The 25560-nt window shown below is 37.5% G+C and overlaps 1 protein-coding gene and 1 pseudogene across 1 annotated transcript; both read right to left on the bottom strand.

Moving 5' to 3' along the window:
• Positions 1-1070: 1070 nt before the first annotated feature.
• Positions 1071-1739, bottom strand: LOC149200533 (ras-related protein RABA2a pseudogene; annotated as a pseudogene).
• Positions 1740-5072: 3333 nt separating this feature from the next.
• LOC149200534 (uncharacterized) lies at positions 5073-8152 on the bottom strand. The gene is made up of 4 exons (XM_089402763.1): positions 7963-8152; positions 7355-7506; positions 7099-7176; positions 5073-5290 (listed from the first exon to the last, which is right to left on the bottom strand). Exons 1-4 carry the CDS (start codon positions 8057-8059, stop codon positions 5222-5224), a joined length of 396 nt encoding a protein of 131 aa, XP_089258889.1. The 5' UTR covers positions 8060-8152; the 3' UTR covers positions 5073-5221.
• Between the last annotated feature and the right edge of the window lie 17408 nt (positions 8153-25560).

Raw genomic sequence — 25560 nt, forward strand, 5'->3', positions numbered from 1 at the left:
AGACATGTCTGAATTTTTGAGAGAGAGCCTTTGCTGATTTGTAATGTGTCATCAACAGTGGATTGTATAAGAGTTTTCATGAACTCTAATACTTCAGTAATTGTAGCCATTTTTTTCTCAATAGAAATGCACCACTAGAAACTTGTTTTGGAGTGAAAATGTACCCTAAATAATCACAATGCTTGCAACAAATAGCAGACAATCTGGTGCATATAATGCTGATATCACCCCAACAATTAAAGAAACCTTCTCATTAGAATCTGTTGAGAAAAACAAATTTGTTTGTTGCACATAAATTTATGCCCAAACTACACAATAGGAACAAGTAAATTGAACAAGCAGCAACTTTAAATTGAATTGGATCTTTCAAATACTCCTTCACTTTCTCGGCCAGTGGAAAAGAGTAATCAAATTCAATAGCGACTGCTAATACATTCTTGTAACTATTGATGATAGCATGTGGAGCAGCTGCAATTGTGGGATTACAGATCGCTAGAGAAAGAGTTGTACATAATCTCAGAAACTACAAATTGCTTGCTGTGGTGTGAAAATGATGATCTTCCAGAACTATTCAGACACACGCATATGCCGAGTAGTCATATAATACTCTGTCTTCAAAATACAAATGCCAGATATAGCCCAAAACAACCAACGCATAGTATATGGAGTCACACTAAAATGACCAATGCGCATATATAAACCAATTCAATATTGCAATTTACAAGGGTTTCACAACATAAATTCACCAACCACTGATATGACTACCAATTAATCACCAACAGTTGATATGACACATGACTTGCACATACCAGAAAACAAATTCCTCTTGTGGCAATGATATTAAAAGCTTTCGGTCACTTTGTCTTCAATATAAGATGAGAAATGCCACCAAAAATCATTAAAAAGACTTCGATATCCAATGCCCCACATAAAATTCAATGCGCTATGGTAGATTCAAACTTTATTGTTAATATAGGTGGACTCTGCAAATTGTTACCTCTGTTCCCGTATAAATAACAAATATTTTGACCGTCCTTAAATAAATATGTAGGTGTCATGTTCATTGCTCCTCAAACAAATAATAGCTTGCAGCAACAAAATACAAAGATGAGATTGGGCTCTAATATCATATTTTCAGGCATTATATAATCTTGATATGAGCAACAAGCCTTCTTTGTATTCGAGTCAGGCTCTGAGACAAGAATAGTTTTCCCTTCTCTGATGCCAGCTCCTGCAGCCTCCTCTGAGGCAAGGGCCTTCTTGCTGATTATCCTGTGTATCTCCGCAAGAATTGTTTGAAAAGCCCTCTCAACATTAGTAGCTTCAAGCGCTGATGTCTCTAAAAATGACAGACCCTCTTTCTCAGCAAAACTCTGAGCGTCTTCTGTTGATACGCCTCGTAGATGCTTTAGATCAGATTTGTTACCTACTAGCATAATCACTATGTTGGAATCTGCATGGTCTCTAAGCTCCTTCAACCATCTTCCAACATTCTCAAAAGTTGTAGGCTTAGTAATATCATAAACGAGCAAAGCCCCAACAACACCACAATAATAGGCACTTGTAATTGCTCTGTATTGCTCCTGGCCAGCAGTATCCCAGATTTGTGCTTTTATCGTCTTCCCTTCAACCAGCACTGTGCGAGTTGCGAACTCCATGCCTATTATAGATTTGGACTCGAGGCAGAATTCATTGCGCGTGAATCTGGAGAGCAGATTGGACTTCCCTACTCCTGAATCTCCGATACCAAACGTATCGCAACACAAGTATATATATATGTGAAAGAAGAGCACCAAGAGTACTATCTTAATACACATGATGACTCATTCAACAATATCTTCGACAACGTCCAACAAAATCGCAGTGGGAATGAAACGAGGGATTGTCCTTACGTGACCCAACATCCTATCAAAGCAATTAACCATTGTCCTTACATAAGCGTTTCACCTATTAGACGTTTTACACAATATATATAAAGGACAATCTATAAACTCAACAACAGGAGCCAAAATTATTAAAACCGGCCACTGGTTACCCACACCACAAATCTTCGGTGACACCATTTGCAGATCCCCAAGAACGTGGAAAGGAACCAACCCGAGCCCATAGACTTTTGCGAGTCAATTAACGATTTTAATTTGCAGAGTGTGAGGAAGAAGCTGACGAAGAAAGAGATTCCGAATCCGAATAATAAGTTTTCCGCGTAGGAAATTTCAGCTGCCTGCGCACAATGGATTTAAATTCCACGGGTTCGCGCTTGTAAAGGTACACAACATACTTATTGAGAACGCAGGTATCTTCATTACAAGGATGGAAGAAAAGGTCAGATAACGCTTCAAAGTCGTTCATAATTTGACAACCATTTCACCTTCCAAACGTAAATCCAATGTCAGATTACAGATCCAACGTGTATACAACGTTTAGAAAAACGCAGAGAACACTGCTACCGGGTCAGGGAGGTGTTAGTGCTGCAATATGGGCAGAAAATAGGAGTTACAAGAGAATCTAAAATGTCTATGAGACCAGCAGCGTGAAGAGGGCAGCATATGGAGGCCAGTGGCGTATACGAAAGCCCAACAGTCTAAATTCACAGTTTTGTCAGGGAATAATGGTAAATCGCAGCACTGTTATACCAGTGCGCAGACTTTGATAAGCCGCAGGTAGGAATACAATGCCTAGTTGTAGATATGATGTGCTCAGCTAAAATAAATGGTCAGGTAATGAAGACTAGGCCAACACTATTCAAGCCAGCTCAGACCAGTTGCTAAACCATGAGGAAGAAAACTACACAGGCCACACATCATGGCTGTGATACCATGTTAAACACACATGGGCAGTGAGAGAGATATGAAAGATAAAACATGCAATACAATTTTTATTAACAACTGATATACATTTATAGTACACTGTTGTGACCATTGGGTTTCACTTCCCAAGGTCTCTTGGACTGCTTTGGTCTATTTGGCTTCCACACTAACCCATTAAGGATTAGGTGTCCAACATGTATGTTGGCATTTGTACTTCTTCACAATTCAGCAGCAATGGTGTTTTGGCATTTGTACTTCTTCACAATTCAGCAATGGTGTTTTATTCTTTAGGTATAAAGAAAACATATTTCTTTAATCTTTTTGATCTTTTCTCTTTTCTTTCCCGTGAAAAGTTAATTTTTATTCTTTATGTATAAAAAAAAATATAAACATTACCTTTGTATGTGGCATTTGTACTTCTTCACATCAATGGTGTTTTGACATTTGTACTTCTTCATAATTCAGCAATGGTGTTTTTATTTTTATTCTTTATGTATAAAAAAAATATAAACATTACCTTTGTATGTTGGCATTTGTACTTCTTCACAATTCAACAGCAATGGTGTTTTGACATTTGTACTTCTTCACAATTCAGCAATGGTGTTTTATTAATTTTTATTCTTTATGTATAAAAAAAAAATATAAACATTACCTTTGTATGTTGGCATTTGTACTTCTTCACAATTCAACAGCAATGGTATGTTGGCATTTGTACTTCTTCACAATTCAACAGCAATGGTGTTTTGACATTTGTACTTCTTCACAATTCAGCAATGGTGTTTTATTCTTTAGGTATAAAGAAAACATATTTCTTTAATCCTTTTGATCTTTTCTCTTTTCTTTCCCGTGAAAAGTTAATTTTTATTCTTTATGTATAAAAAAATTTATTTTAGATGCTAAGATAAATCAACCTCTATCACTTAAGAGTAGTGGTCTATGTTTTATCCTCAATTGTTTTCTTTTTATTGTTTTCTTTACCTCAATCATTTTCTTTTTATTGTTTTCTTTACCTCTATCACTAGAGTAGTGGTCTATGTTTTATCCTCAATTGTTTTCTTTTTATTGTTTTCTTTTCTCTTTTCTTTCCCGTGAAAAGTTAATTTTTATTCTTTATGTATAAAAAAAAATATTTTAGATGCTAACATAAATCAACATCTATCACTTAAGAGTAGTGGTCTATGTTCATCTATCACTTAAAGACCAGTGGTCTATGTTTTATCCTCATTGTTTTCTTTTTATTATCCTCATTGTTTTCTTTTTAATTCTTTATGTATAGATAGATTAAATCTTTTCATTGTTTTCTTTTTATTGTTTTCTTTTTTATTGTTTTCTTTTTTATTCTTTATGTATAGATAGATTAAATCTTTTCTTTCTAGTGAAGAGTTAATTTTTATTTAATCTCTTTAATCTTTTCATTTTTATTTGATCCTTTAAAAAAAAGTTAATTTTTATTTAATCTTTTCATTTTTATTTGATCCCTTTAATCTTTTCTTTCCGGCTAAAGTTAATTTTTATTCATAAAGAAACATATTTGGATGCTAAGATAAATCAACCTCTAAGGATACTACTAAGATAAATCAAGCTCTATCGCTTAGAGTAGTGGTCAATCTCAAATCAAGCTCTATCGCTTAGAGTAGTGGTCAATCTCTCCAGAAATCCTTGATGCCTTCATCCTTAGGTCCTTCGTAGTTCCTACACAAAGTCAAAGTAGGAATATTATAGTCAATCTTTTTTATTGTCGGTGCTATGGGAAAATTTGCCTTCTCTATCAAAAGTGAAAAGTCAATTACCATGTCTCCCACATCTTTGATTGTTAATTGTTAGATGGTGCGTCAAATGGACTCCAAGAAAATATAAACGATTTACAATGTTACCCTAATGAGAGAAACATCACAAGATACTCGCTGCCCAATGTGACCCATGTATAAGTTTGCATAATGAAACAAGAGAAACGTTAAAAACTTGCAGTCCTCAATTAAATATTTGCAAGAAATATGCGATATAACATCCTATTCCCCGGAGAATATATCAATCGAAATTCTCCTTTCATTCTTACGTAAGATTTGTATTATATATTCGTCAAGAGTAAACCCTAAGCTGCCTTAACTTCCATGTATTAAATTTTCGGCATGTAAACTTCAAAGAGCAAATCCTAAAGTGCCTTTACCCACTTTCATTACCATATTTGAAATAAATAATCTCCTAAACTGCCCCATACTTACAATATATGCTACATACAAGTCCAAGACTCTCCCCTGGATTCAATACTTGCAGACACGATGCTACACAGAACGATGGGATATATAACAAACTGTAAATTTTTAAGGACTGCTCATATGACTGCATATTTAAGTTGATTGCATCTTGCATGGTCTGTCGTATTCCTCCTTCCGTGCCCCTCGGGCCTTCGTGCTTTACTCTATCTTCGGTCGCTCGTCTGCCGAAGTAAAAGGCTTATCCCTTGCCAACTCCTTTGCTGCATCCTGCAACAAAACCAAGAATGGATTCATGAACTATCCTTTGCTGCATGCTGCAACAAAACCAAGAATGGATTCATGAACTACTCATATAAGCACATATTTCCCATTAAGCATCATAATGGTGATGCTGATTATGTGTGGTATTACTACTCATATTGGTACTACTATGAAATGATATTGATAGTTATTTGATTGCAATGTGAATATGCATAATCATAATGATAGTTAGCTAATTAATTGCCATGTGAATATATTTATTAGCTTTGTTTCATTGGGTTTCATGCTTTTTTAAAATATACTATGGGAATATCCTTGGTTGATTGATCGTTATTACAATATTTATTGATTGAAGTGCCAACTCCTTTGCTGCATCCTGCAACAAAACCAACAATGGATTCATGAACTACTCATATAAGCACATATTTCCCATTAAGCATCATGATAGTGATGACAAAACCAAGAATGGATTCATGAACTACTCATATAAGCACATATTTCCCATTAAGCATCATGATAGTGATGCTGATTATGTGTGGTATTACTACTCATATTGGTACTACTACAAAATGATATTGATAGTTATTTGATTGCAATGTGAATATGCATAATCATAATGATAGTTAGTTAATTAATTGCCATGTGAACATATTTATTACTTTGTTTCATTAATGTGAATATGCATAATCATAATGATAGTTAGTTAATTAATTGCCATGTGAACATATTTATTAATTTGTTTCATTGGGTTTCATGCTCTTTTTAAATATACTATGTGAATATCCTTGGTTGATTGATCGTTATTACAATATTTATTGATTGAAGTGTGAATACATAAGGATGAATTGATTGCGATGTGAATCTATATAAGGATAGTTAATTGATTACCATGTCAATGAACATAATATGCTTATGTGAATATATTTATTATTTTGTTTCATTGTGTTTCATGTTTCATTTTGTTTAATTTAGTTTTAATAGGTTAAAAAGAATAAGGATTTTCTAATGGGATAATTGAAGTGAAGAATACTATTACTAAACGAAATAATTGAAAGGATAAGTGAAAAATACCATTATTAATGAAAGGATAAGTAAAATAATCGAACTTAAAATATCCATTCAAAAATGCAAAAAAGTACTCGTTAAAATACCCATTTAAAAATGCCAAAAAGTACTCATTAAATGGGATAATTGAAATGAAAAATACCCCCTTAGTACATGGGATAATTGAAATGAAAAATATCATTACTAAATGAGATAATTGAAATGATAAGTAAAATAAGTAACATTCGTTTTGGAAAAACAAAAATATCTTAAGTGGCATTACTCCTTTTTCCCATACCTTTCTTAGAAAGAAATCCCTTAGTGACATGCCTTTTTAAAATTTCAAATTCAGTGACATGCCTTTTTAAAATTTCAAATTCCCATTACTAAATGGGATGATGGTTGTGACATGCCTTTCTTAAAAAAAATCCAATTCCCATTACTAAATGGGATAATGGGATTCCAGCCATCAATTAAAAACAAATAAGTTGCATTCTTTTTCATTTTTTACTCTCTTCACTTTTGATTTGAATTCCGTGATGCAAGTGTTCCAGGGGTTGGGTTTTGTTTAACTTTGAAAGATCCGATCTTTGAATGTTTTGATTTGAATTCCGTGATGCAAGTGTTCCAGGGGGTTGGGTTTTGCTTAACTTTGAAAGGATCCGATCTTTGAAAGAAAAAATCAGAATTCTAGGTTTATATCAACTCTGAGAACATCATTATCTTACTCCGATGTATGCTATGCTAATTATAAAAGAACAGACTTATACTTCCAATGTTTCTGATACTGTTTCTGAAGCCGCCTCCTGAGGCTTCTCAGGAATGGTCTCTGCCACGACTTCCAACACCTGTAAACACACAGAATATGACACCACCAAAGCCCAACAATATTACTCAATAGTAAATAAACATTGAAATTTGTACCAGAGTTAGAAAAAAAACCTAAAAAAGAAAAAAATTGAGGTTTGAATTTCGAGTTTTATTACTACGATGCTCACTTGGTGCTGTGCAACATAAGATTATCACCTGTTCATCTGTTGTTGCAGGTTCAGGTAGCGGCATCCCACCAGAGTTTCTGAACTCCGGCTCGTTATCGAATTCAGGATCTACTATTATTCGAGCAAACGTACTGGACCGAAGATCTCCTGCGTCATATTCGCGCTTGAAAAGCCTTGGATCTGCGAAAAGAAAATAATTTTGATGGCAAAATAATTGGCTCTGCTAAAAAAAATTGATGGCAAAATAATTAACATATTTGATAGTAGCAACAAGGGGAAGGGAGGTGTCAAGAGGAGTAGCCATTATCCTTTCTACCCGGCTTCTAGTCTCACTAATATTGAGATGCCTCCTACCCGGGTTCTAGTCAAATCTCACTAAGATTGAGATGAGAGGCTTGTGGCATGGCATGGTAACTAGTAGCCATTTCTAATAAACGCGGCGCGTTTGTGGCATAGCAGGGTAACTAGTAACCATTTCTCCATAAAAGATAATCGCCTCACCTAACCAGAGCACGTTTCTATAGATATATAGATATAACTAGTATTCATCTCTAATATCTCCAGTACAATGAACCACAGAGGAAAAAACAACAATTGGAAATGAAATGGCCTACTGATGTAAAGCTAAAGGCATACCCTGGGAGACGGGGCCGAGGATTCCTGCACGCGCTTGTGTAAATGTAGCATTCTTCAGGCACCCCACAGAAATACGAGTTAGTCTGGAAGAAGCCATGATTACCCGCTGTTACACGAAATTTCCAGTGAAAATGGCAAGAAATTGAATTCAATCAATTCATTGAAGATGTCATTGTGTGAAGATATTGTCTTGGGTATTCCAGGCGGTAGCGTTCAGCCTAAAGCGTGGAGGGTGGCCGGGAGGAAACGTGTTCAGGCTTTGCATGCACTCACACCTGTCATTGGATTAACCGACAAAGAATTTCAGCAGATACCGACTTTGGCTGTACATTGGTGTGTACCCATCCTAATACGAGAATTACTCTCGGTTTAGTTGTTGCATATACAGAAATAATTATTCAGAGATATGCCCAATTGCCTCCTCCATCATTAACAAGTAGATATCTCCAATTGTCTCCTCCATGATTAACAAGTACATATCTCCAATTGCCGCCCTCATTATTTCTGCCCTCCACAGTTTCTAAGTCATAGGGAAATGGATAGGCGTACGGGTGCCTTTTGAAGCAATTCAAATTTTGGTTGGTCATTCAAGTTCAGTTTCACTTTAAGCACTAGGGAACTGGATGCAAAGAGGAGCAAATGAGGGTAAACACGGGAATTGAACAGATGCACCCTAGACTCATCTAGACATTCATATGTCTTAATAAATTCACATGTCTTAACTTTATTATTATCTTTCAAAAAGGTACATCATGACTTATTTTAGTCTTGGCCAGAAGAGGAGGTAGTTTTTGGATTCCCTCACCATGTCCCTTTCCATTTTGACTCTTGGCCACAAGAGGAGGCAGTTTTTGGATTCCCTCACCATGTCCCTTTCCATTTTGACTCTTGCATAGGTGAGGGGGAGATCTTTAGACTCTCTCCCCACTTCCTGATTTCCTTTACCATCATTCAATTACTTTTAGTCCAGGAAAAAAGAGGAGGTAGTTTTCGGATTCCCTCACCATGTCCCTTTCTATTTTGATTCTTGCATAGGTGACGAGGAGATCTTTGGACCACTTCCTGATTTCCTTTACCATCATTCAATTACTTTTAGTCCAGGAAAAAAGAGGAGGTAGTTTTCGGATTCCCTCACCATGTCCCTTTCTATTTTGATTCTTGCATAGGTGACGAGGAGATCTTTGGACTCTCTCCCCACTTCCTGATTTCCTTTACCATCATTCAATTACTTTGTAAAATGAGGTGGATTGCTTTTACTTATATATATATATATATAAAGTGGGTGTTATAGATATAGTCTATCTAAGTTGGGATTTTAAATTATATGATATTGATAGTATTAACATTTAAGTATTGATTCATATTAAAAAATAGAAATGTTATGGATATTTATTTCATATAACAAAAATATAGATTTAAATTTTATTTATGAATTTAATTGAAAAATATTGCAATATGTAAAGTAATGTAAACAAATTAAAATTATGAAAGTTTATCTCTAAAGAGAAATGTGTTAGCTATACTCATTCACAACAAGAGGTTAAAACTAACAGAAAGTATAAAATCCTAAATATCCAAAACCTATCCCTAAGAGATGAGGTGGAAAAAGGAATGTGGTCTTCAAGGAGCCTAATTGATATGCTAACTTGTTATGGCTACAACTTTCACATAAAAACTCAGTTTGGGATATTTCTTGGATCATTACAAAGCTTATTCCATGTTGTATGTGTTTGGTGAGTCTATAATCCACGTAATGTTATTTCACATAACAAAAAAATATAATTGGATTTAAATTTTATTTATGAATCTAATAGAAAAACATTACAATATGCAAAGCAATGTAAACAAGTTAAAACTATGGAAGCTTATCTCTAAAGAGAAATGTGTTAGCTATACTCATTCATAAGAATACCATTACAAGAGATTAAAACTACCTTTTAACACAAAGTATAAAATCCTAAATATCCAAAACCTATCCTCAAGAGATGAAGTGGAAAAGGAAATGTGGCCTTCAAGGAGCCTACTTCATATGTTAACTTGTTATGGCTCCAATTTTCACATAAAAAATCAGTTTGGGATATTTCTTGGATCATTACAAAGCTTATTCCATGCTCTATGTGTTTGGTGAGCCTATAATCCATGTTAACTAAATGCATGGGAAATGGATGAAAAATGCACTAGAAGTTTAGAGCCTAGAAAATTGGAGAAAACTACCAAAATGTAGAGAAATTATGAGGCACTAAAAGAGGTGGGTATCCATTGAATCACTTATTTTATTCATCCCCCTTGGTAAGAAATAACTGCCATTACATCAATTTCTTCCATCATATGTGGATTAACTTCTAAAGAATATTATTACTAGTGGGCTACATTCCTTGATGAAGGAGTTTCGCTAAATTGACAACCCAGTAGAGTTGTTTGTGTTAATGGCATATGTCATTCATCTTGTTTTCTGTGATTTAGTTGACTATAGCCTACTTAGTGCAACTAGGATTGAGCTTTGTAGGGACCAAGTGCTATGCCACCTCTAAAGTATGAAAAGCGAAGGAAATGTGCAATGTTCAATTCAAAAGTATTATCACCCATGGCCTTGGTGATGGTGTGAAAGTGCTCTAAGGTTATTATGGAGACCTATGAGATTCTCTTACATTTTATGGAGACCTATGGTGATCATTGGGTATGCGTTATATTCTTTACATGACTATCATCACATGTTATACATTGCGCTATGGCACAAGGGAAAAATAGCCCCCCTTACTAGAGGGGTTTGTAAATGGGTGAAAGCCTCCTTGCATGGGGGTTTGGGGGTAATGCCCTCCCAAAACAAGGGGCAATTTTTTGCATTTGTTTTTGGCAGTTTTCAGCACATGGTTTTCTCCTTTAGTATTTTTTTTTACGCGTAGTGGTTTTTCCAATGGTTTTTGTAGGTTTGGTTAAAGAATATGGTTATATTATAATCCATAGTAAATTGATTGGTTGTTTATGGTTGCCACAATATATATATTAGATTGTAATGTTGTACATAAGAATATATATTTAACAAATATTGATGGTTTTCCCTATTTGGGTTTCTAGGATAAAATTGATGTGTTAATATGTGTGTTTTCCATTGCATATTTTTTGTTATATTAAGAATATATTTGTAGAAATTAATTATACAAATTTATAACCTACATTTGGTATCATAGTAGTTTTTGCTTCAAGAGGACACCTTTGTGGCTAAGGGGCTTAGCCAGGGTCTGTGGTAGACCTTGTTACAATGGGAGATCTACGGAAGCAATTCTTATGGTGAAATGAAATGTAAATCTGTTCAAAGATAAAGATTGATAAATTTAATGTGCAGATCAGTTATGTAAGATTAAAATGGAAGACTTGTTGGTGGACAAATATCAGTAGATTAATGTGGATCCTAATATTGCACTGATGAGGACGTCAACAAAAGACTAGACCAAGTTGGATTAGATGGAAAAGAGCACAACATGGTTATGTCTCTCAAATTCACTATTACTAAATGATTTAGGAGAAGCGACATCAAAGGAATTGTGGGATAAGTTAGGGACTTTTACCATTCTAATTCATCCTATGGAAAAAACTATATAACTTGAAGATTAAGGATAGAGAATTAGTGATATAGCATCTATATGCCTTCAATATTGCAAACTGGTATTAAGATTTCAAATGAACGTAAGTGCATTGATTTGTTACGTTCTCTACCAAACTCGTGGGATAGTCTAGTTTTTTACATAGGTAGTAATGCAACTAGTTTAAGTTTTGATGAAACAGTCTCATTCTTGTCGTTGAAGGAGATGATATAGAAAAAAATGGAAATACAAATTAGAGATGTATTTAATATAAGAGGATACTCCTGGAATAGAAATAAAAATAAGTCCTTTTGTGGAAGATTTCAGTCTAGAGGAAGATCTAAATATCTAATAAATTTTGTAAAGGTATGTTGGAGATGTGGAAAAGAAGTGCATTACAAGGAAAATTTTAGATCCAAAATTTCTAAGAAAGGGAAGGGATCTAAATATGCTCATTTTGTAGAATAAAAAACATCATCACATGAAGGAGGGGATGTGTACTTGGCTTCTTCAAGGACACATGTAGATCATGAGGTATGGTTGGTCAACTCATGTACATCCTTTCATATGATTCCTCACGGAGAGTGGTTTTGTGAGGAAAAAATGCATGATGTTAGTGATATCTACCTAGGAAATGACTTGATAGCTAGATTCATAGGATGAGGAAAGGTCAAGATGAAGCTAACGGGTAGAGACTGACAAACTAAGAATTTTTTGGATAATAGAGATGTGGTAAAACAAATATTTTGTCCAATAGGAAGTCCTACAAAAAGAGAAAGAACCAAGAAGATATAATTTGAATTGAAGGTTGATCAATTAGTATAGAAGAATAGGAATTAAAAGAAGAATAATCATAGACTCGTACATTAAGGAGATCAGTTCAAGAGAGAAGGAAACCAGAAAGGTATACTCCACGTTATTTCAATTCCAATTTTGCTTTGTTTAGTATTGATGATGATCCTATATTTGTTAGGGAGGAAGTTGATTTAGATGACGGAAAACTCTGGAAAGGGCCATGGTTGAAGAAATGGCATCCTTAGACAAGAATGATACTTTGAATCTAGTGGAGTTTTCAGCTAGAAGAAAGCCCATTGGTAGAAAATGTTTGTTTAAGAAGAAACTAAATGTAGAAGGTAGAGTGGAGAAATACAAAGCTCGATTAGCGACAAAAGGTTATTCCTAGGTAGATAAAATTGACTTTGTTGATATTTTCTCTCATATTTCCTAGCTAACTTCTATTATATTTATTTTATGTCATCTTGTTTCTTTTGATTTTGAAGTAGAACAAATGGACTTGAAGACAACATTCGTACATAGGGATTTGGAAGAAGAAATCTACATGAAGAAAACAAAAGGCTTTGTTGTAAAAGGAAATAAATAGCTAGTATGCCAGTTGCAAAGATCCCTGTATGGATTAAAGAAATCACAAAATATGTGGTATTGAAAATTTGATACTTATATATTGTGACTTGGCTACATAAGGAGAAAAACATATAACGGTGTATAAAACAATTTAGTTGGTGATCAGGTTATTTATTTCTTATTCTATGTGGATGATATGATAAGAAAATCATCAAAGACATGAAAAAAATAGTTATCCTATAAATTTGAAATGAAGGGCCTTGGTCCAGAAAATTTTATTTTGTTCATGGAAAGTACAAGAGATATTGTAAATAGGAAACTCTAGTTAAATCATATGAAGTATGTCGAGAAAATATTGCAAATATTTAATATGTAGGAAATTTTCTTATTCCTACAAGTTTAAATTTATCTATAGATCAGTGTCCCAAGACACCGAAAGAGGAAGAGGACATGTCTTATGTTACATATGCCACTGTGGTTGGAAGTTTAATGCATGCAATGGTATGTAATAAACCAAACATTACACATGCAATGGGAGAGTTAAGCATGTGTATGCCAAAACTAGAGAAGACACATTGGACAATAGTAAAGAGGGTTGTAGGTATTTTATTGGTGGTAATGGTTATGGATTGTGATACCAAGGAAGACCAAGGTTGGAAAGAGTGTTGGACATACATGGCTTTGTTAAGGAAGACTAGGTTGGAGATCTAGATTAATGAAGATCTACAAGTGGGTGTGTGTTTAACCTATTTGGAGAAGCAATCACTTCAAGGATGAGCAAGAGAAAATCATGTAGCTCTCAACTACAAAAGTTAAATGCATGGTAGCCACTCATGCAAGAAAGGAAGAAATATGTTTGCAAAGATTGTGTTCAGGTATTGGGTTGGTATAGTGAGCTGTGAAGATGGATTGTCATAGTCAAAATGAAATATTCCTAGCAAAGAACCCAACATGACATCATTTTGATACAAAGCATATTGATGTTCAGTATCACTTTGTGAGAGATATAGTTATAGAAAAGAATATGTTGCTGGTGAAGGTGGAAACTTTGAATAATGTTGTAGATTAATTAACAAAATCTATTACCATTGAGAAGTTATGTTAGTGTACACAAAACAATGGGCATTACTTTTGTAGATTTTTGATCTTGTGCTCCTGTGACCCCCTGTTGGGTCCCTATAATACTAGTGAGTACCCCATTACTATTGTAGTTGCATCCCTTATTAATATTGTTGTGCCCCTATTATCCCCATATTGTTATTACTGTGCCCCATAGAATCCCTCTATTGTTATTTTTGTGGCTTTATATTATTATTGTTAGGTCGGCTGGGTTATATTGTGACTCCTTAGACTCCTATATATAGAAAGGAGGTTTTGTCATTTGAATCATCCAAGAATTGTTCATTTATGTAATGTAAAAGAGGTTTCCCCCTCGAAGAGGTTGAATTCTAAGGCATTGATCTATCTTTTCTATCTTTTCTTGAGCTAGTTTCATAACATTTGGTATTAGAGCTTTGGATTCTAGGGTTTCGCTGCTCCAAATAGGTCATCGTGGCATTTTCGATATAACTTTTTTTCTGCGATGTTTCAGAAGCAAAAAAAAGAACCCATTTGATAAGGAATCACGCTGAACCTCGGGTCCAAATTTCAGAGCTTTTCGCTCTATATTTGCGGAGATATGATCTGAGGAAGTTGGTCTTTTTGTAGACTCCTGAATTACATTCCAAACAGGTGGCCTGGGGAAAATCGTCATAACTTTCTCTCTGAGCATCGGATTGAAATTTTGTAAGAACGTCCAGAAATAGGACGGACTATAGTTTCTTGTATATATTTTTCAGAGCCAAAGGTTGAAACAGTGACTCATGGCACGTTGTGCAAATTTGCTCTACTGAACTAGTCTATAATCAGGTCATTGTGAGAGATTTTGCATAACTCTTCCTTGGAGAATCCAATTTGGATCAGACTGGTGGCATTGGAAAGAGGACACATAGGGATACTGCAGATCACAATTTTAGAACTGGATGATTCGAAACTACAGAGATACATCAGAGGCAATATCGAGTTCCTACAAAGTGAAAAAAGGTGTATAGAATCTTTTAAATTTTTGCTTAAGATTGGTTTGAAAATTTATTTTGAAGGAATTCAAAGGGCATAGTAGAGCATTATTATCGGTAACTGATGCCCCGAGGAAATAAAATGCAAACACCTAGTAAGCAACCTGAAAGCTCTAGCATAACTCATGAAGAAGAGGAAGAAATGCTACATGATATAACAAAATTACAAGAACAAGTGCAACAAATGTCACTCTCACAAAAGCTAAGCTAAATGGCATGAAATCTAAGATAAAGGGCATGGAAGCTAAGTGTTGGGTGTGGAACCTGATTATCTTCTATATTCAAAGGTATCGCCACATAGGACCCCAGTTCGAAATGGGGGCGGCAACGCTGCCCGTAAAATATTCGCTGCAGGGGGGGTCCAGGGGGGGCGGCTGCGACCTTTGGGAGCCCCCCCCTGGTGGGGGGTTTCGGGGGCGCTGCCTCCGAAGCTAAAAACAGCTGTAAAATTTCCTTGTAAAAGTATAGTAATTTCTAGTCAATCTAGGCCGTTCATTAGGCGGATGATCTGACGGTAGAACTTATGTTTAGTTTAGGGTTTTTTTTGCCCTAGAAGGCAACCCCTCTCTTTGTATGAGGGTATTGTATTTGAGGCTGTGTGATAGATGTGTATTTTGTGAACGAGAAACAGAGAGGTGAGACTGTGAGAGAAAACAGCGGATATTACAGCGGATTTGCTGTAGGTTGTGTCTCTTCATTTTGCTGGATAATAGAAAGGAAGGACTGGCTGTTCAGGGTGGACGTAGCCCAAACTGGGTGAACCATGTATATCTGTGTCTCTCTTTTTTTGTGCGTTTTCTGTGTTTATATTTCTACAATATTTTATGTGTTCCATTGCTCCGTAATATATAATTTTCTAACACTAAGATGGACAATTTGAAGATAGATTTGAAGACAGATTTGAAGAGAGACATGACAGATTTGAAGACAGATTTGAAGACAGACATGGTAGATTTGAAGACATATTTGACAAATTTTCTACAAGAAATACTTACTAATGGTGAAAAGGTCGTAAAGGAAACTCATGATGCGAACAAAAGAAATGTTAGTCATGATTTCATAGACTCTAATGTGGGATCGAAGACCCACCATATTCCAAAAATTGATATGAGGAAGTTTGATGGCAAGGATCCCACAACATCGATATTAGAGATGGAGCAATTTTTCGATCTCAATAATGTAAAAAACACACAAAAGGTACGTATTGCAACTTTATATTTGGAACCAAATCAGTTTGTATGGTATCAATGGCTTTGCTCTCGTAAAAAAATTATCATCTGAGCAATTTTTAAGGAAGAATTGACAGCACATTATGAGGATATAAAAAGCAGCACTTTTTTTAGCCAATTGATAAGTCTCAAACAAAAGGGTTCAATAATGGAGCACATTGAGGAGTTCCAAAAATTGAACATAAGGGTAAAAAATATTCTACAGGAGAATAGGATTGATGTGTTGATAGGGAATTTAAAGGATAATATCCAATATGATGCTCGCCTTTGGGAACCTGATTCATTAGAGAAGGCATTCAAGTTAGCAAGAAAAATGGAAAGCAAATTATGGCAACCAGGAAGCATACGACTCACAACTATAAAGATGGAAGTGTTGTTGCCCCTGGTGTTATAGACATTTTTGTGCTTTACAGCATTGAGCATGAAATGTCCATAATCTAAGGGATCCAAAGTCCCTAAACATGTTGTTCCTACCCCTAGAGTAACAAGGCTAACAAACCACAGCAATTCACAAAAGTTCTCCACCTGAAACTGCTCAAAAACAAGTCAATTCAGGATCATGTTAACTGCTCCATTGACCATCTGCGTTGAATGTCAGTGGCTCCACTGTCTACCTGCGTTGAATGTCAACTCCAAAACTAGCTACCTGCGCTGAGCGAGTTTGGACAAGTGGCAGACTCATTCCTCAAGGTGTCAATGCTCAGGAAGCTTCCAAAATGACACTTGCCTAAGGGAATTCGACTCGTGATGAGTAAGAGGTTCCAAATCTCCAAGTAGAAGCAAGAACCTCCAAGTGGACTCAAGAACTGAGAGAGGGAGAGGACACTAGTCAGATCTCAAGCTGACTCATCCTCTCTCCAAAATAACTATATATAGATCTCTCCTCCATGAGATCTAGAGGCTGGAATTTTGTTATTGCAAAGAATTGCTGTTGGTTTGAGACTGGAATCATTGGGTGCTTAATGCTTTGAAGGGGCTGAAGATAGGAATTCCAATCGCTGGGAAGGAGATGCTGGATTGGAGCCCTCTGGGTTGTATCTCTTCCTGAACCTTGTTATTCATCAATAAAGCTATCTTGGTTTTCTCCTATATACTGGTGTATTTGTATGTTTGCATTAGTGTATTTGATTTACTTCTAATCCTGAATCATTTATGAATATGAATATTTGCCTTTGTGTTGTGTTCTTCTCTTGTCGCAAGTAGCTGTTCTCTTGTGATCTCGCAGGAATCAAGTAGCTGTTCTCTTGGGCGAGCGAGGAGGCAAGTAGCTGTGAACACCCGAAGAGAAGAGGATCTAGATCGAGGGACAAATGGAAGACACCGGTAAGTCTATTGATCTCTCTTCTTTCATATTTCATAAAGGAAGAAACCAGTATAGCTGTACTCGTTTGTTGCTAAGGCACTGTCACACCTTAGGTGGATAGGATCGTCCTGCATAGGCATTTTTCCCCACAACAAATTGGCGACTCTGCTGGGGAGAATTTGTTTATTCATTTCATTTGTGTTTCTGTCATTTGTTTACTTCATAGACTTGACAGCAACAATCAAACTGCATCTTTCCCGGATGCAAAGTAGAAAGTTGCTGCTTTGATCCAGTTGCTGGACTTGTCTATGATCTAAAAAATGGATCCACAAATGATTTGATGATCCTTGTGATAGATCTTAGTAGCTTTCAAAGCATCCCTTTGATTATACCTTGCTTGTGTTTCTGATTTGGCCTGAAACTGTTGATTTTTGAGCAATTTGTGACCTAGAACCCAGGAGAAACGAGAGTTTCTCCTTCAGCGCAACTGCTGTGAAGGCAGTCTGCATTTCAACGCAGGTCCCGTGAAGGCTACCTGTGCTGAATGTCAAGTCCTCAGTGTTGAGGTTGCGCTGAACCAGTTTGGCCTTGTGCAGCTGGGGTTCTCTGCTCTCTGTTGCCCTGTTTTGATCTCTGTTTTTTGCAGCCTTTAACCAGCATAGGTACCAATCAAATAACTCCTTTTCTCTGCTTAGATTCTGCCTCCTTTTGTACAAAAAGACTGTGAGTGTTTTTATGTGTTTGTGGCGTCATTTACAATTTTCCTTTGCATGAGTAAAATAGTCATCCTGTAGCCCTTGATTCAGATCTGATTGATTGTGATCTTAGAAGAGAGTTCATTGGCTGTTTGCAGATTGATTATAGATTTACTTTTGCTTATTGGTTTGAATTTGTCTCTTTTAAGTGTCAAAACAAGTCTTTATTTCGAAAATCATTAAGTAGTGTAATCTCTTCTACCCTCTCTGATTTCGAAAAAGTGAACTTGTTTGTATTGATCATTTAAAAGCAAATTCAAAGTTGTACAAAAAGCTTTCTTTGTAGGCATCAATACTAAGAAAGCGGAAAACAAACACCTGCATTGTGCATTTTGCATTTGATAGTTTGCATGTTGGATTTAGGAAAAGTGCATTAGAGTGTGCTGATTGCTCTTTGAGAAAAGATGGTGTCTTTCTTTTCCCTTAGTAGCTAGGATTTTCAAAGTTGAAAAGATAATAAAGCTTGCTTATCATCTTTAGACTGCATTTAGGAATTTGTATCATACATCTCGTGGTGAACCTTGAAAGGCAAACTTTAAAAATATCAACCTAAAATAAACTGAATGAACCTAACAATGCTTTGTAACATAACGCACAACATAGAGGTCTAGGCTAGAGACGTGTTCCGGCGTCGTTAAGCCTAGTGACTGTCGATCTCGTGGAAGGTGGGTGATTCCTCCTGAGGGACGATAGCGCTAGTACGGATTGTGCTCCCACGTACCGTCGCGTATATATTGGGAGACCCCTATAGGCATATATCTTTTATCCTTAGGAAGCCGTGTCGGCCACCCTACTGATCGCAATGCAGTGAACACAGCATTCACGAAGATCGACCGCTCGTACCTTAAAAAGTATTCTGCGGTTTTGCGAAAAGTTTGGCACACCCTCTGCCTAGAACTCCAGAGCAGTTTCTTTTGGCCTTTTTCAGACTCTATAACAGAAAAAGTCCATCCGAGCATTTGTCACTTCAGGCTCGTTAAAACATCGAAGGAGACTAGAGTCATCTTTAGCTTTTTCTCGACTCTTTAAAACTGAAAAAGCAAGTTGTGTCTAAAGCGTCGTTAAAATTTATTTTAAACGGAACAATCACCCTTTAATTCCTGCGTTGATCTTTAGGTTGAAAGATGGAGCACACCAACCAAGGAATTCCCCTTGGTGGAAATCCTAGTCCCTTCTCCTCTTGGGGAGATGTTGGTGCGCCCCACATGGCCACATTGTCGCTTCCAGGACTGACAATTGGCCTGCCAGTTTGGCTCTTTTCAACCAATGTCGTTCAGAACACCACCATTCCTGAACAGTCGAGTCAATAGTTAGATCAGACTAGAGTTGCCCACCAGCCTTCTACTTCATCTTCCTCTCCTCCTTCCTCTTCGCTTGACGGAACTGGTAAAACAAAAAACTAGGCCCCTAAGGAGAAGAATGAGAAGAAGAAGAAAGAAAAGAAGAAGAAGGAGCCAAAGGCGACTGGGGGCAAACGAGAGTCGTCTGACAAAAATCCACACACAGCACTGACCAGGCCTAAATCGCCATGCGTCATATGCAAGGGAGACCACTTCCATAGAGATTGTCCCTGTATCCCTCGAATACTAAGGGATTGGTCTCCCCGTTTGCACAATTCGGTAGCGTCAACCTCTGATAGCCATGTTGATTGCTCACCGTCAACTAGTGGGAGTGAAGCCCCAGGACAGAGAGGGAAAGCTAAATTTCCTTGCAGACTGTGTGAAGGCGATCATGCCATCCACCGTTGTCCCTTCTTAGACGAGGCAAAAAGAGTTCTGGAAGATCGCCTGATTTTACGAGCGCAACTTCCTCCTGGATATCAAAAACTCCTGCCAAGTCCTTCACTAGTTGAGAACCCGGCTGGCCCGCCCAGGTGGTCAGCCGAAGCACCTATCATTGAAGATGAACCGTCTGGATCCATGCCTGACGAAAGTCAAAAGGTTGATATGGCAGTTGACCTAGTTTTTCCTTCAGAGGCTCTATCTTCGAATGATACCATCACAGAGGAGAATAGAGACGACACCATTCAAATTCTCTTCATTAACACTGACTCTGATGAACAAGGGGGAAATGCCCCCATTCCTTTATCGCAGGAAGGAAGTTTGTCAGAGCGATATCCGGCTGTATATTCGGTCCCACCACCAAGCAACCTGGTTGTGTCCTTTGATTGGAACCAACTAGGCAGACCCCGGTTGCCAGCGAGTATACCATTCAGAATTATCGTTCAAATATACAGAATGGTAATGGCTGGCACTATCATTGATGGGGGGGCATCTGTGAGTATCCTTTCCTCTATTGCTTGGAAAGCGCTTGGTTCGCCAGCGCTTTTACCTGAAATGAGAAATCTATCAGGTTTTGATAAAGGAACCAGTCGACCTTTAGGGATCCTCCCCAATGTGCCTATAACATTGAAAGGGAAGACCATTCAAATGAATGTGATGGCCGTTCAAGGACCCTTGTATTATAACCTACTCCTTGGACGAGACTATATATATTGCATGGGAGCTATAGTCTCCTCACTCTTTAGAGTAATGTGTTTTCCGCATGAAGGAAGAGTGGTCAAGCTCGTGGACCAAATTTCATTTCCCGGATCACGCATCGCAAATAGTCATGTACCATCCCTAAATGGTCTATTCATGCAAGAAGTGTCTCAACCCACGGTCCTTCCTCCTGATGAGCGTGAGTAATCCAGGAGAATATGACTGGAACCCAGGGGGGCATGCATCCTGGTCTGCTTCGGCAGGAAAACTTTGGGTATAAGGTAGGTTTCCGCGGGAAAATATGACTAGTCCGTACCCCGTCCGTGGTTGGAAGAGGGGTTGTTCAGGAATAAGATTCTCTTGTCAAAGTTATGTGAGAGGGCGGGGCTCGTCACTCACCTTTGTTTATCTCGGTAGACATCGCCGAAGAAGTGTTTTGTTGAAATAATAACATAACAATATTTGGGTAACCTGAAAGAGGTAGGCCTCTCCCGGTAAAACAAATGTTTTATCTGCAAATTGAGGGGTAACCTTGAAATCGTACTTTATGCCTGGAGGCATGCAAACCTTTTGGAGTGCAAGCGAGGGGCAACTATTTATTTTTTTAAATTTTTAGGACCTCTAACCCTTTAAAATCGTAGGATTAGTCGTTTCCAAACTTGCATAAAGAAAGGATCCAGAGCAAAGCTTAGTGAGATGAAGCTCCATAAAAAATAGAATCTTGATGAGACACTCTTATCATATGACTGGGTAATTGAGCAGTTTTAGCATAAAGTTCATGCTCGTTAAAAAATAAACGCAAGATCCGAGCAGTTTTAACGCGGACTTCATGCTCGTTAAAAAATAAACATAAGCAATGAGCAAGAGTTTCCTCCAGTGTTTAAGCTCATTTTAAAATAAAAAATGAACCTACCCGGTAAATAACCACCGTGAATGTAATATCATCAGCCATTAAAGCCTTGGTCGTGTTTGCACCTGCCACCTCCACTTTTCATTTGGCCGATCGTTCACCTCCATATGATTGTTTACCCATTTTGAGGAACAGCTGCGAAGAGTGATTACACCTAGCCATCCTTGTGACACTGCTGTGATTGGAAAATTCCAACCTGTACCTAGAATCAGCTGTTATCCCTGTTCATCACTCGTTCCTCAAAAGACGAGTCTTCTTTAAGCTCTTTTCAACTGACTCGTAAAATATGAAAAGATTGCCGAGTTTTGGCCTTCCAGCTCGTTAAAGCGATCGGAAGAGCTATCCCTCCTCTAGATTTTAATCTTTTTGGACCTGAGGGATTATTGCACAAAAAGATCGAGTGCTTGTTTTATTCGGCTCGTTAAAACTATCGAAAAATCATCCCTTCTGTATTTTTTTATACTTTTTTGGACTTAAGGGATTAGATGACGAAAAAGGAATTTTGGAGTTGACTTTATGTACCTTTTTAGACTCTCTAAAAATGAAAAGGACCGAGTTATCCTTGTCGTTAGAATCGTTAAAATCATTAAATAGCGACAAACTTGTCTTTAGACGAGAACGAGTTTCACTATCGCTAGGCTCGTTAAAACATAGCGATGGGCTTGCCCGAAGGGCAGGTTATAGAACAAGCATATGTTATCCTCCTCAAGCTTGACAAAAATAAAGAGGTACTGGTCAGCAATGATTGGGGAAAAATTGGGAGAAACTAAAGAAAACTTTGATGGTAGCAAGTCACTCTTGAACATGACACTTTTCCTCCGTACCACAATCGGGTTGGGTTGTTTCATTCACCGGTCACATCACCATGGTCTCGCCATACCATCCATATTTGGGGTAATGCTACCGATCCATCGCATCAGTGTCGCCATATGTTTAAGAGAAGTCGTTCAGAAAGAGTCAACCGTGTCCCATCCACTGCCATAGATTATCCTTCATCCATTCATGACCGCCACCCTGAATCATATGTCACAGATCGTTTTCACCTCCATTAAAATCATTAGCTCCGTTCCGTGTCACTGATGTGGGATTCATTAAGGCCCTCCTGTGACGGATCGCTTCTTGTCGACATCAGCTCATTATCCAAGGAGTTGATCTAGGAACAACCCCTTCAGTACTTTGAAGCTTGCATGCCTCAATGGCAAGTTTCTCACTTCCGGCGACAGGTATACATCAATGACCTTCGACCGAAAGATTTTGCGTGGTGTTCGACGCCAAGTCCTTTATTCACACCACGTGAATTGTATTGCAGTACCTTGAGGGTCATTATCATTATCGATGATTCCTCTCGCGCTTGTTAACGGTTTACATCATTGACCGGTAATCAAGCAATGTCTTTCCATGTTCGACTTCAGAACAATTCTCACATGGATCGACTTGTACTTAGAGTGAAGATCGAACGAGTTTGAAGACCCCGGATCTAGTTTCATCCATCCTGGCTGCGATATATATTCAGGAAAGATAAAGACATTGACATGTACATCATTGCAGCAGATAATCATCCTACTCAAAGGATGATAATTCCATCAAAATTATCAGTCTACCATCAAACGATTGTTTGTTCTATGTACAGAAAAATGTATTTATAAAGCTAAGCATGGGAATGCCCGCCTCAGCTAGATCATGAAAGCAGTATGAAAAATAATATATTGTATTGTATTGTATTACAGGTCTCCCTCCCAGCATTGGATGAACTTCGGATCCCCCTGATAAAGCATTTCGCCCGATAAACAGCCTCATACTTTAGGGGGCAACTGTTATAGACATTTTTGTGCCTTACAACATTGAGCATGAAATGTCCATAATCTAAGGGATCCAAAGTCCCTAAAAATGTTGTTCCTACCCCTAGAGGAACAAGGCTAACAAACCACAACAATTCACAAAAGTTCTCCACCTGAAACTGCTCAAAAACAAGTCAATTCAGGATCATGTCAACTGCTCCATTGACCATCTGTGCTGAATGTCAGTGGCTCCACTGTCTACCTGTGTTGAATGTCAACTCCAACACTAGCTACCTCCGCTGAGTGAGTTTGGACAAGTGGCAGACTCATTCCTCAAGGTGTCAATGCTCAGGAAGCTTCCAAAATGACACTTGCCTCAGGGAATTCGACTCGTGATGAGTAAGAGGTTCCAAATCTCCAAGTAGAAGCAAGAACCTCCAAGTGGACTCAAGAACTGAGAGAGGGAGAGGACACTAGTTAGATCTCAAGATGACTCATCCTCTATCCAAAATAACTATATATAGATCTCTCCTCCATGAGATCTAGAGGCTGGAATTTTGTTATTGCAAAGAATTGCTGTTGGTTTGAGACTGGAATCATTGGGTGCTTAATGCTTTGAAGGGGCTGAAGATAGGAATTCCAATCGCTGGGAAGGAGATGCTGGATTAGAGCCCTCTGGGTTGTATCTCTTCCTGAACCTTGTTATTCATCAATAAGGCTATCTTGGTTTTCTCCTATATACTGGTGTATTTGTATGTTTGCATTAGTGTATTTGATTTACTTCTAATCCTGAATCATTTATGAATATGAATATTTGCCTTTGTGTTGTGTTCTTCTCTTGTCGCAAGTAGCTGCTCTCTTGTGATCTTGCAGGAATCAAGTAGCTGTTCTCTTGGGCGAGCGAGGAGGAAAGTAGCTGTGAACACCCGAAGAGAAGAGGATCTAGATCGAGGGACAAACGGAAGACACCGGTAAGTTTATTGATCTCTCTTCTTTCATATTTCATAAAGGAAGAAACCAGTATAGCTGTACTCGTTTGTTTCTAAGGCACTGTCACACCTTAGGTGGATAGGATCGTCTGGCATAGGCATTTTTCCCCACAACACCTGGTCTTCCACAACCTATAAGGTTAACACCACAACAATTGGAAGAAAAAAGAGTAAAATGGCTTTGTTACAGTTGTGATAGCAAATACACTAAAGGTCATAAGTGTGTTGAGAAGAAATTATTCTACATAGATTGCGAAGAGGAAGAAGAAAAGGAGCAAGAAAGATCAAAAGAAGAGGATATACTCCAGGAACAAAGCCTAGATAAAGAAGAAATGAATCTGACCATATCTTGTAATGCATTGGCAGGAATTACCACTCCTCAAACCATCAAGATAGAAGGACAATCAAGAAGAAAAAGGTAATAGTGTTGATTGATTCAGGAAGTACCCACAATTTTATTCATTGTAAGGTAGCAAAAGAATTGAACTAATTCTTATATCCAGCACCAGAGTTTCAAGTGATGGTTGCAAATGGAGGAACAATAAATTGCTCTGGAAAGTGCCATAATATCAAGCTATCGATGGCAGAATATGTATTGACTAGCCCAATGCTTTCCATTCCAATGGGAGGTGCTGATGTTGTACTAGGAGTCCAATGGCTACAATCCTTGGGTACAATAGCTTTTAATTTTCAAGAACTTTTCATGAAATTTTCTGTGGAAGGAAAGGAAGTTGAATTAAGGGGTATTGCAGGGAAACCGGGAAAGATAATCAGCTCTAATAGTATGACAAAGCTTCTAAAAAAGGAACAAAGGGGTGTAATTGAACAATTATGTTCACTAGATGTTTCCACATTGGAATCATCTATTTCTCTAGATCTCCAAAAAGTCTTGGACAATCATTCGAAGGTATTTGAGACTCCCAAAGGTCTCCCACCTATTCGTGATCGTGATCATGCTATTCATCTGATTCCAGGAAGTGTTCCTCCAAACACCAGGCCATACAGATATCCCTATGCCCAAAAGAGTGAAATTGAACGTATGGTTGCAGAAATGCTAGAGGCTGGTATAATTCAACCGAGTCAAAGTTCTTTCTCTG

The sequence above is a fragment of the Pinus tabuliformis genome, chromosome 2_1, assembly GCF_031772625.1.
Source record: "Pinus tabuliformis cultivar Carrire ecotype Pingquan chromosome 2_1, CPIR1, whole genome shotgun sequence".
Lineage (NCBI taxonomy): Eukaryota > Viridiplantae > Streptophyta > Pinopsida > Pinales > Pinaceae > Pinus > Pinus tabuliformis.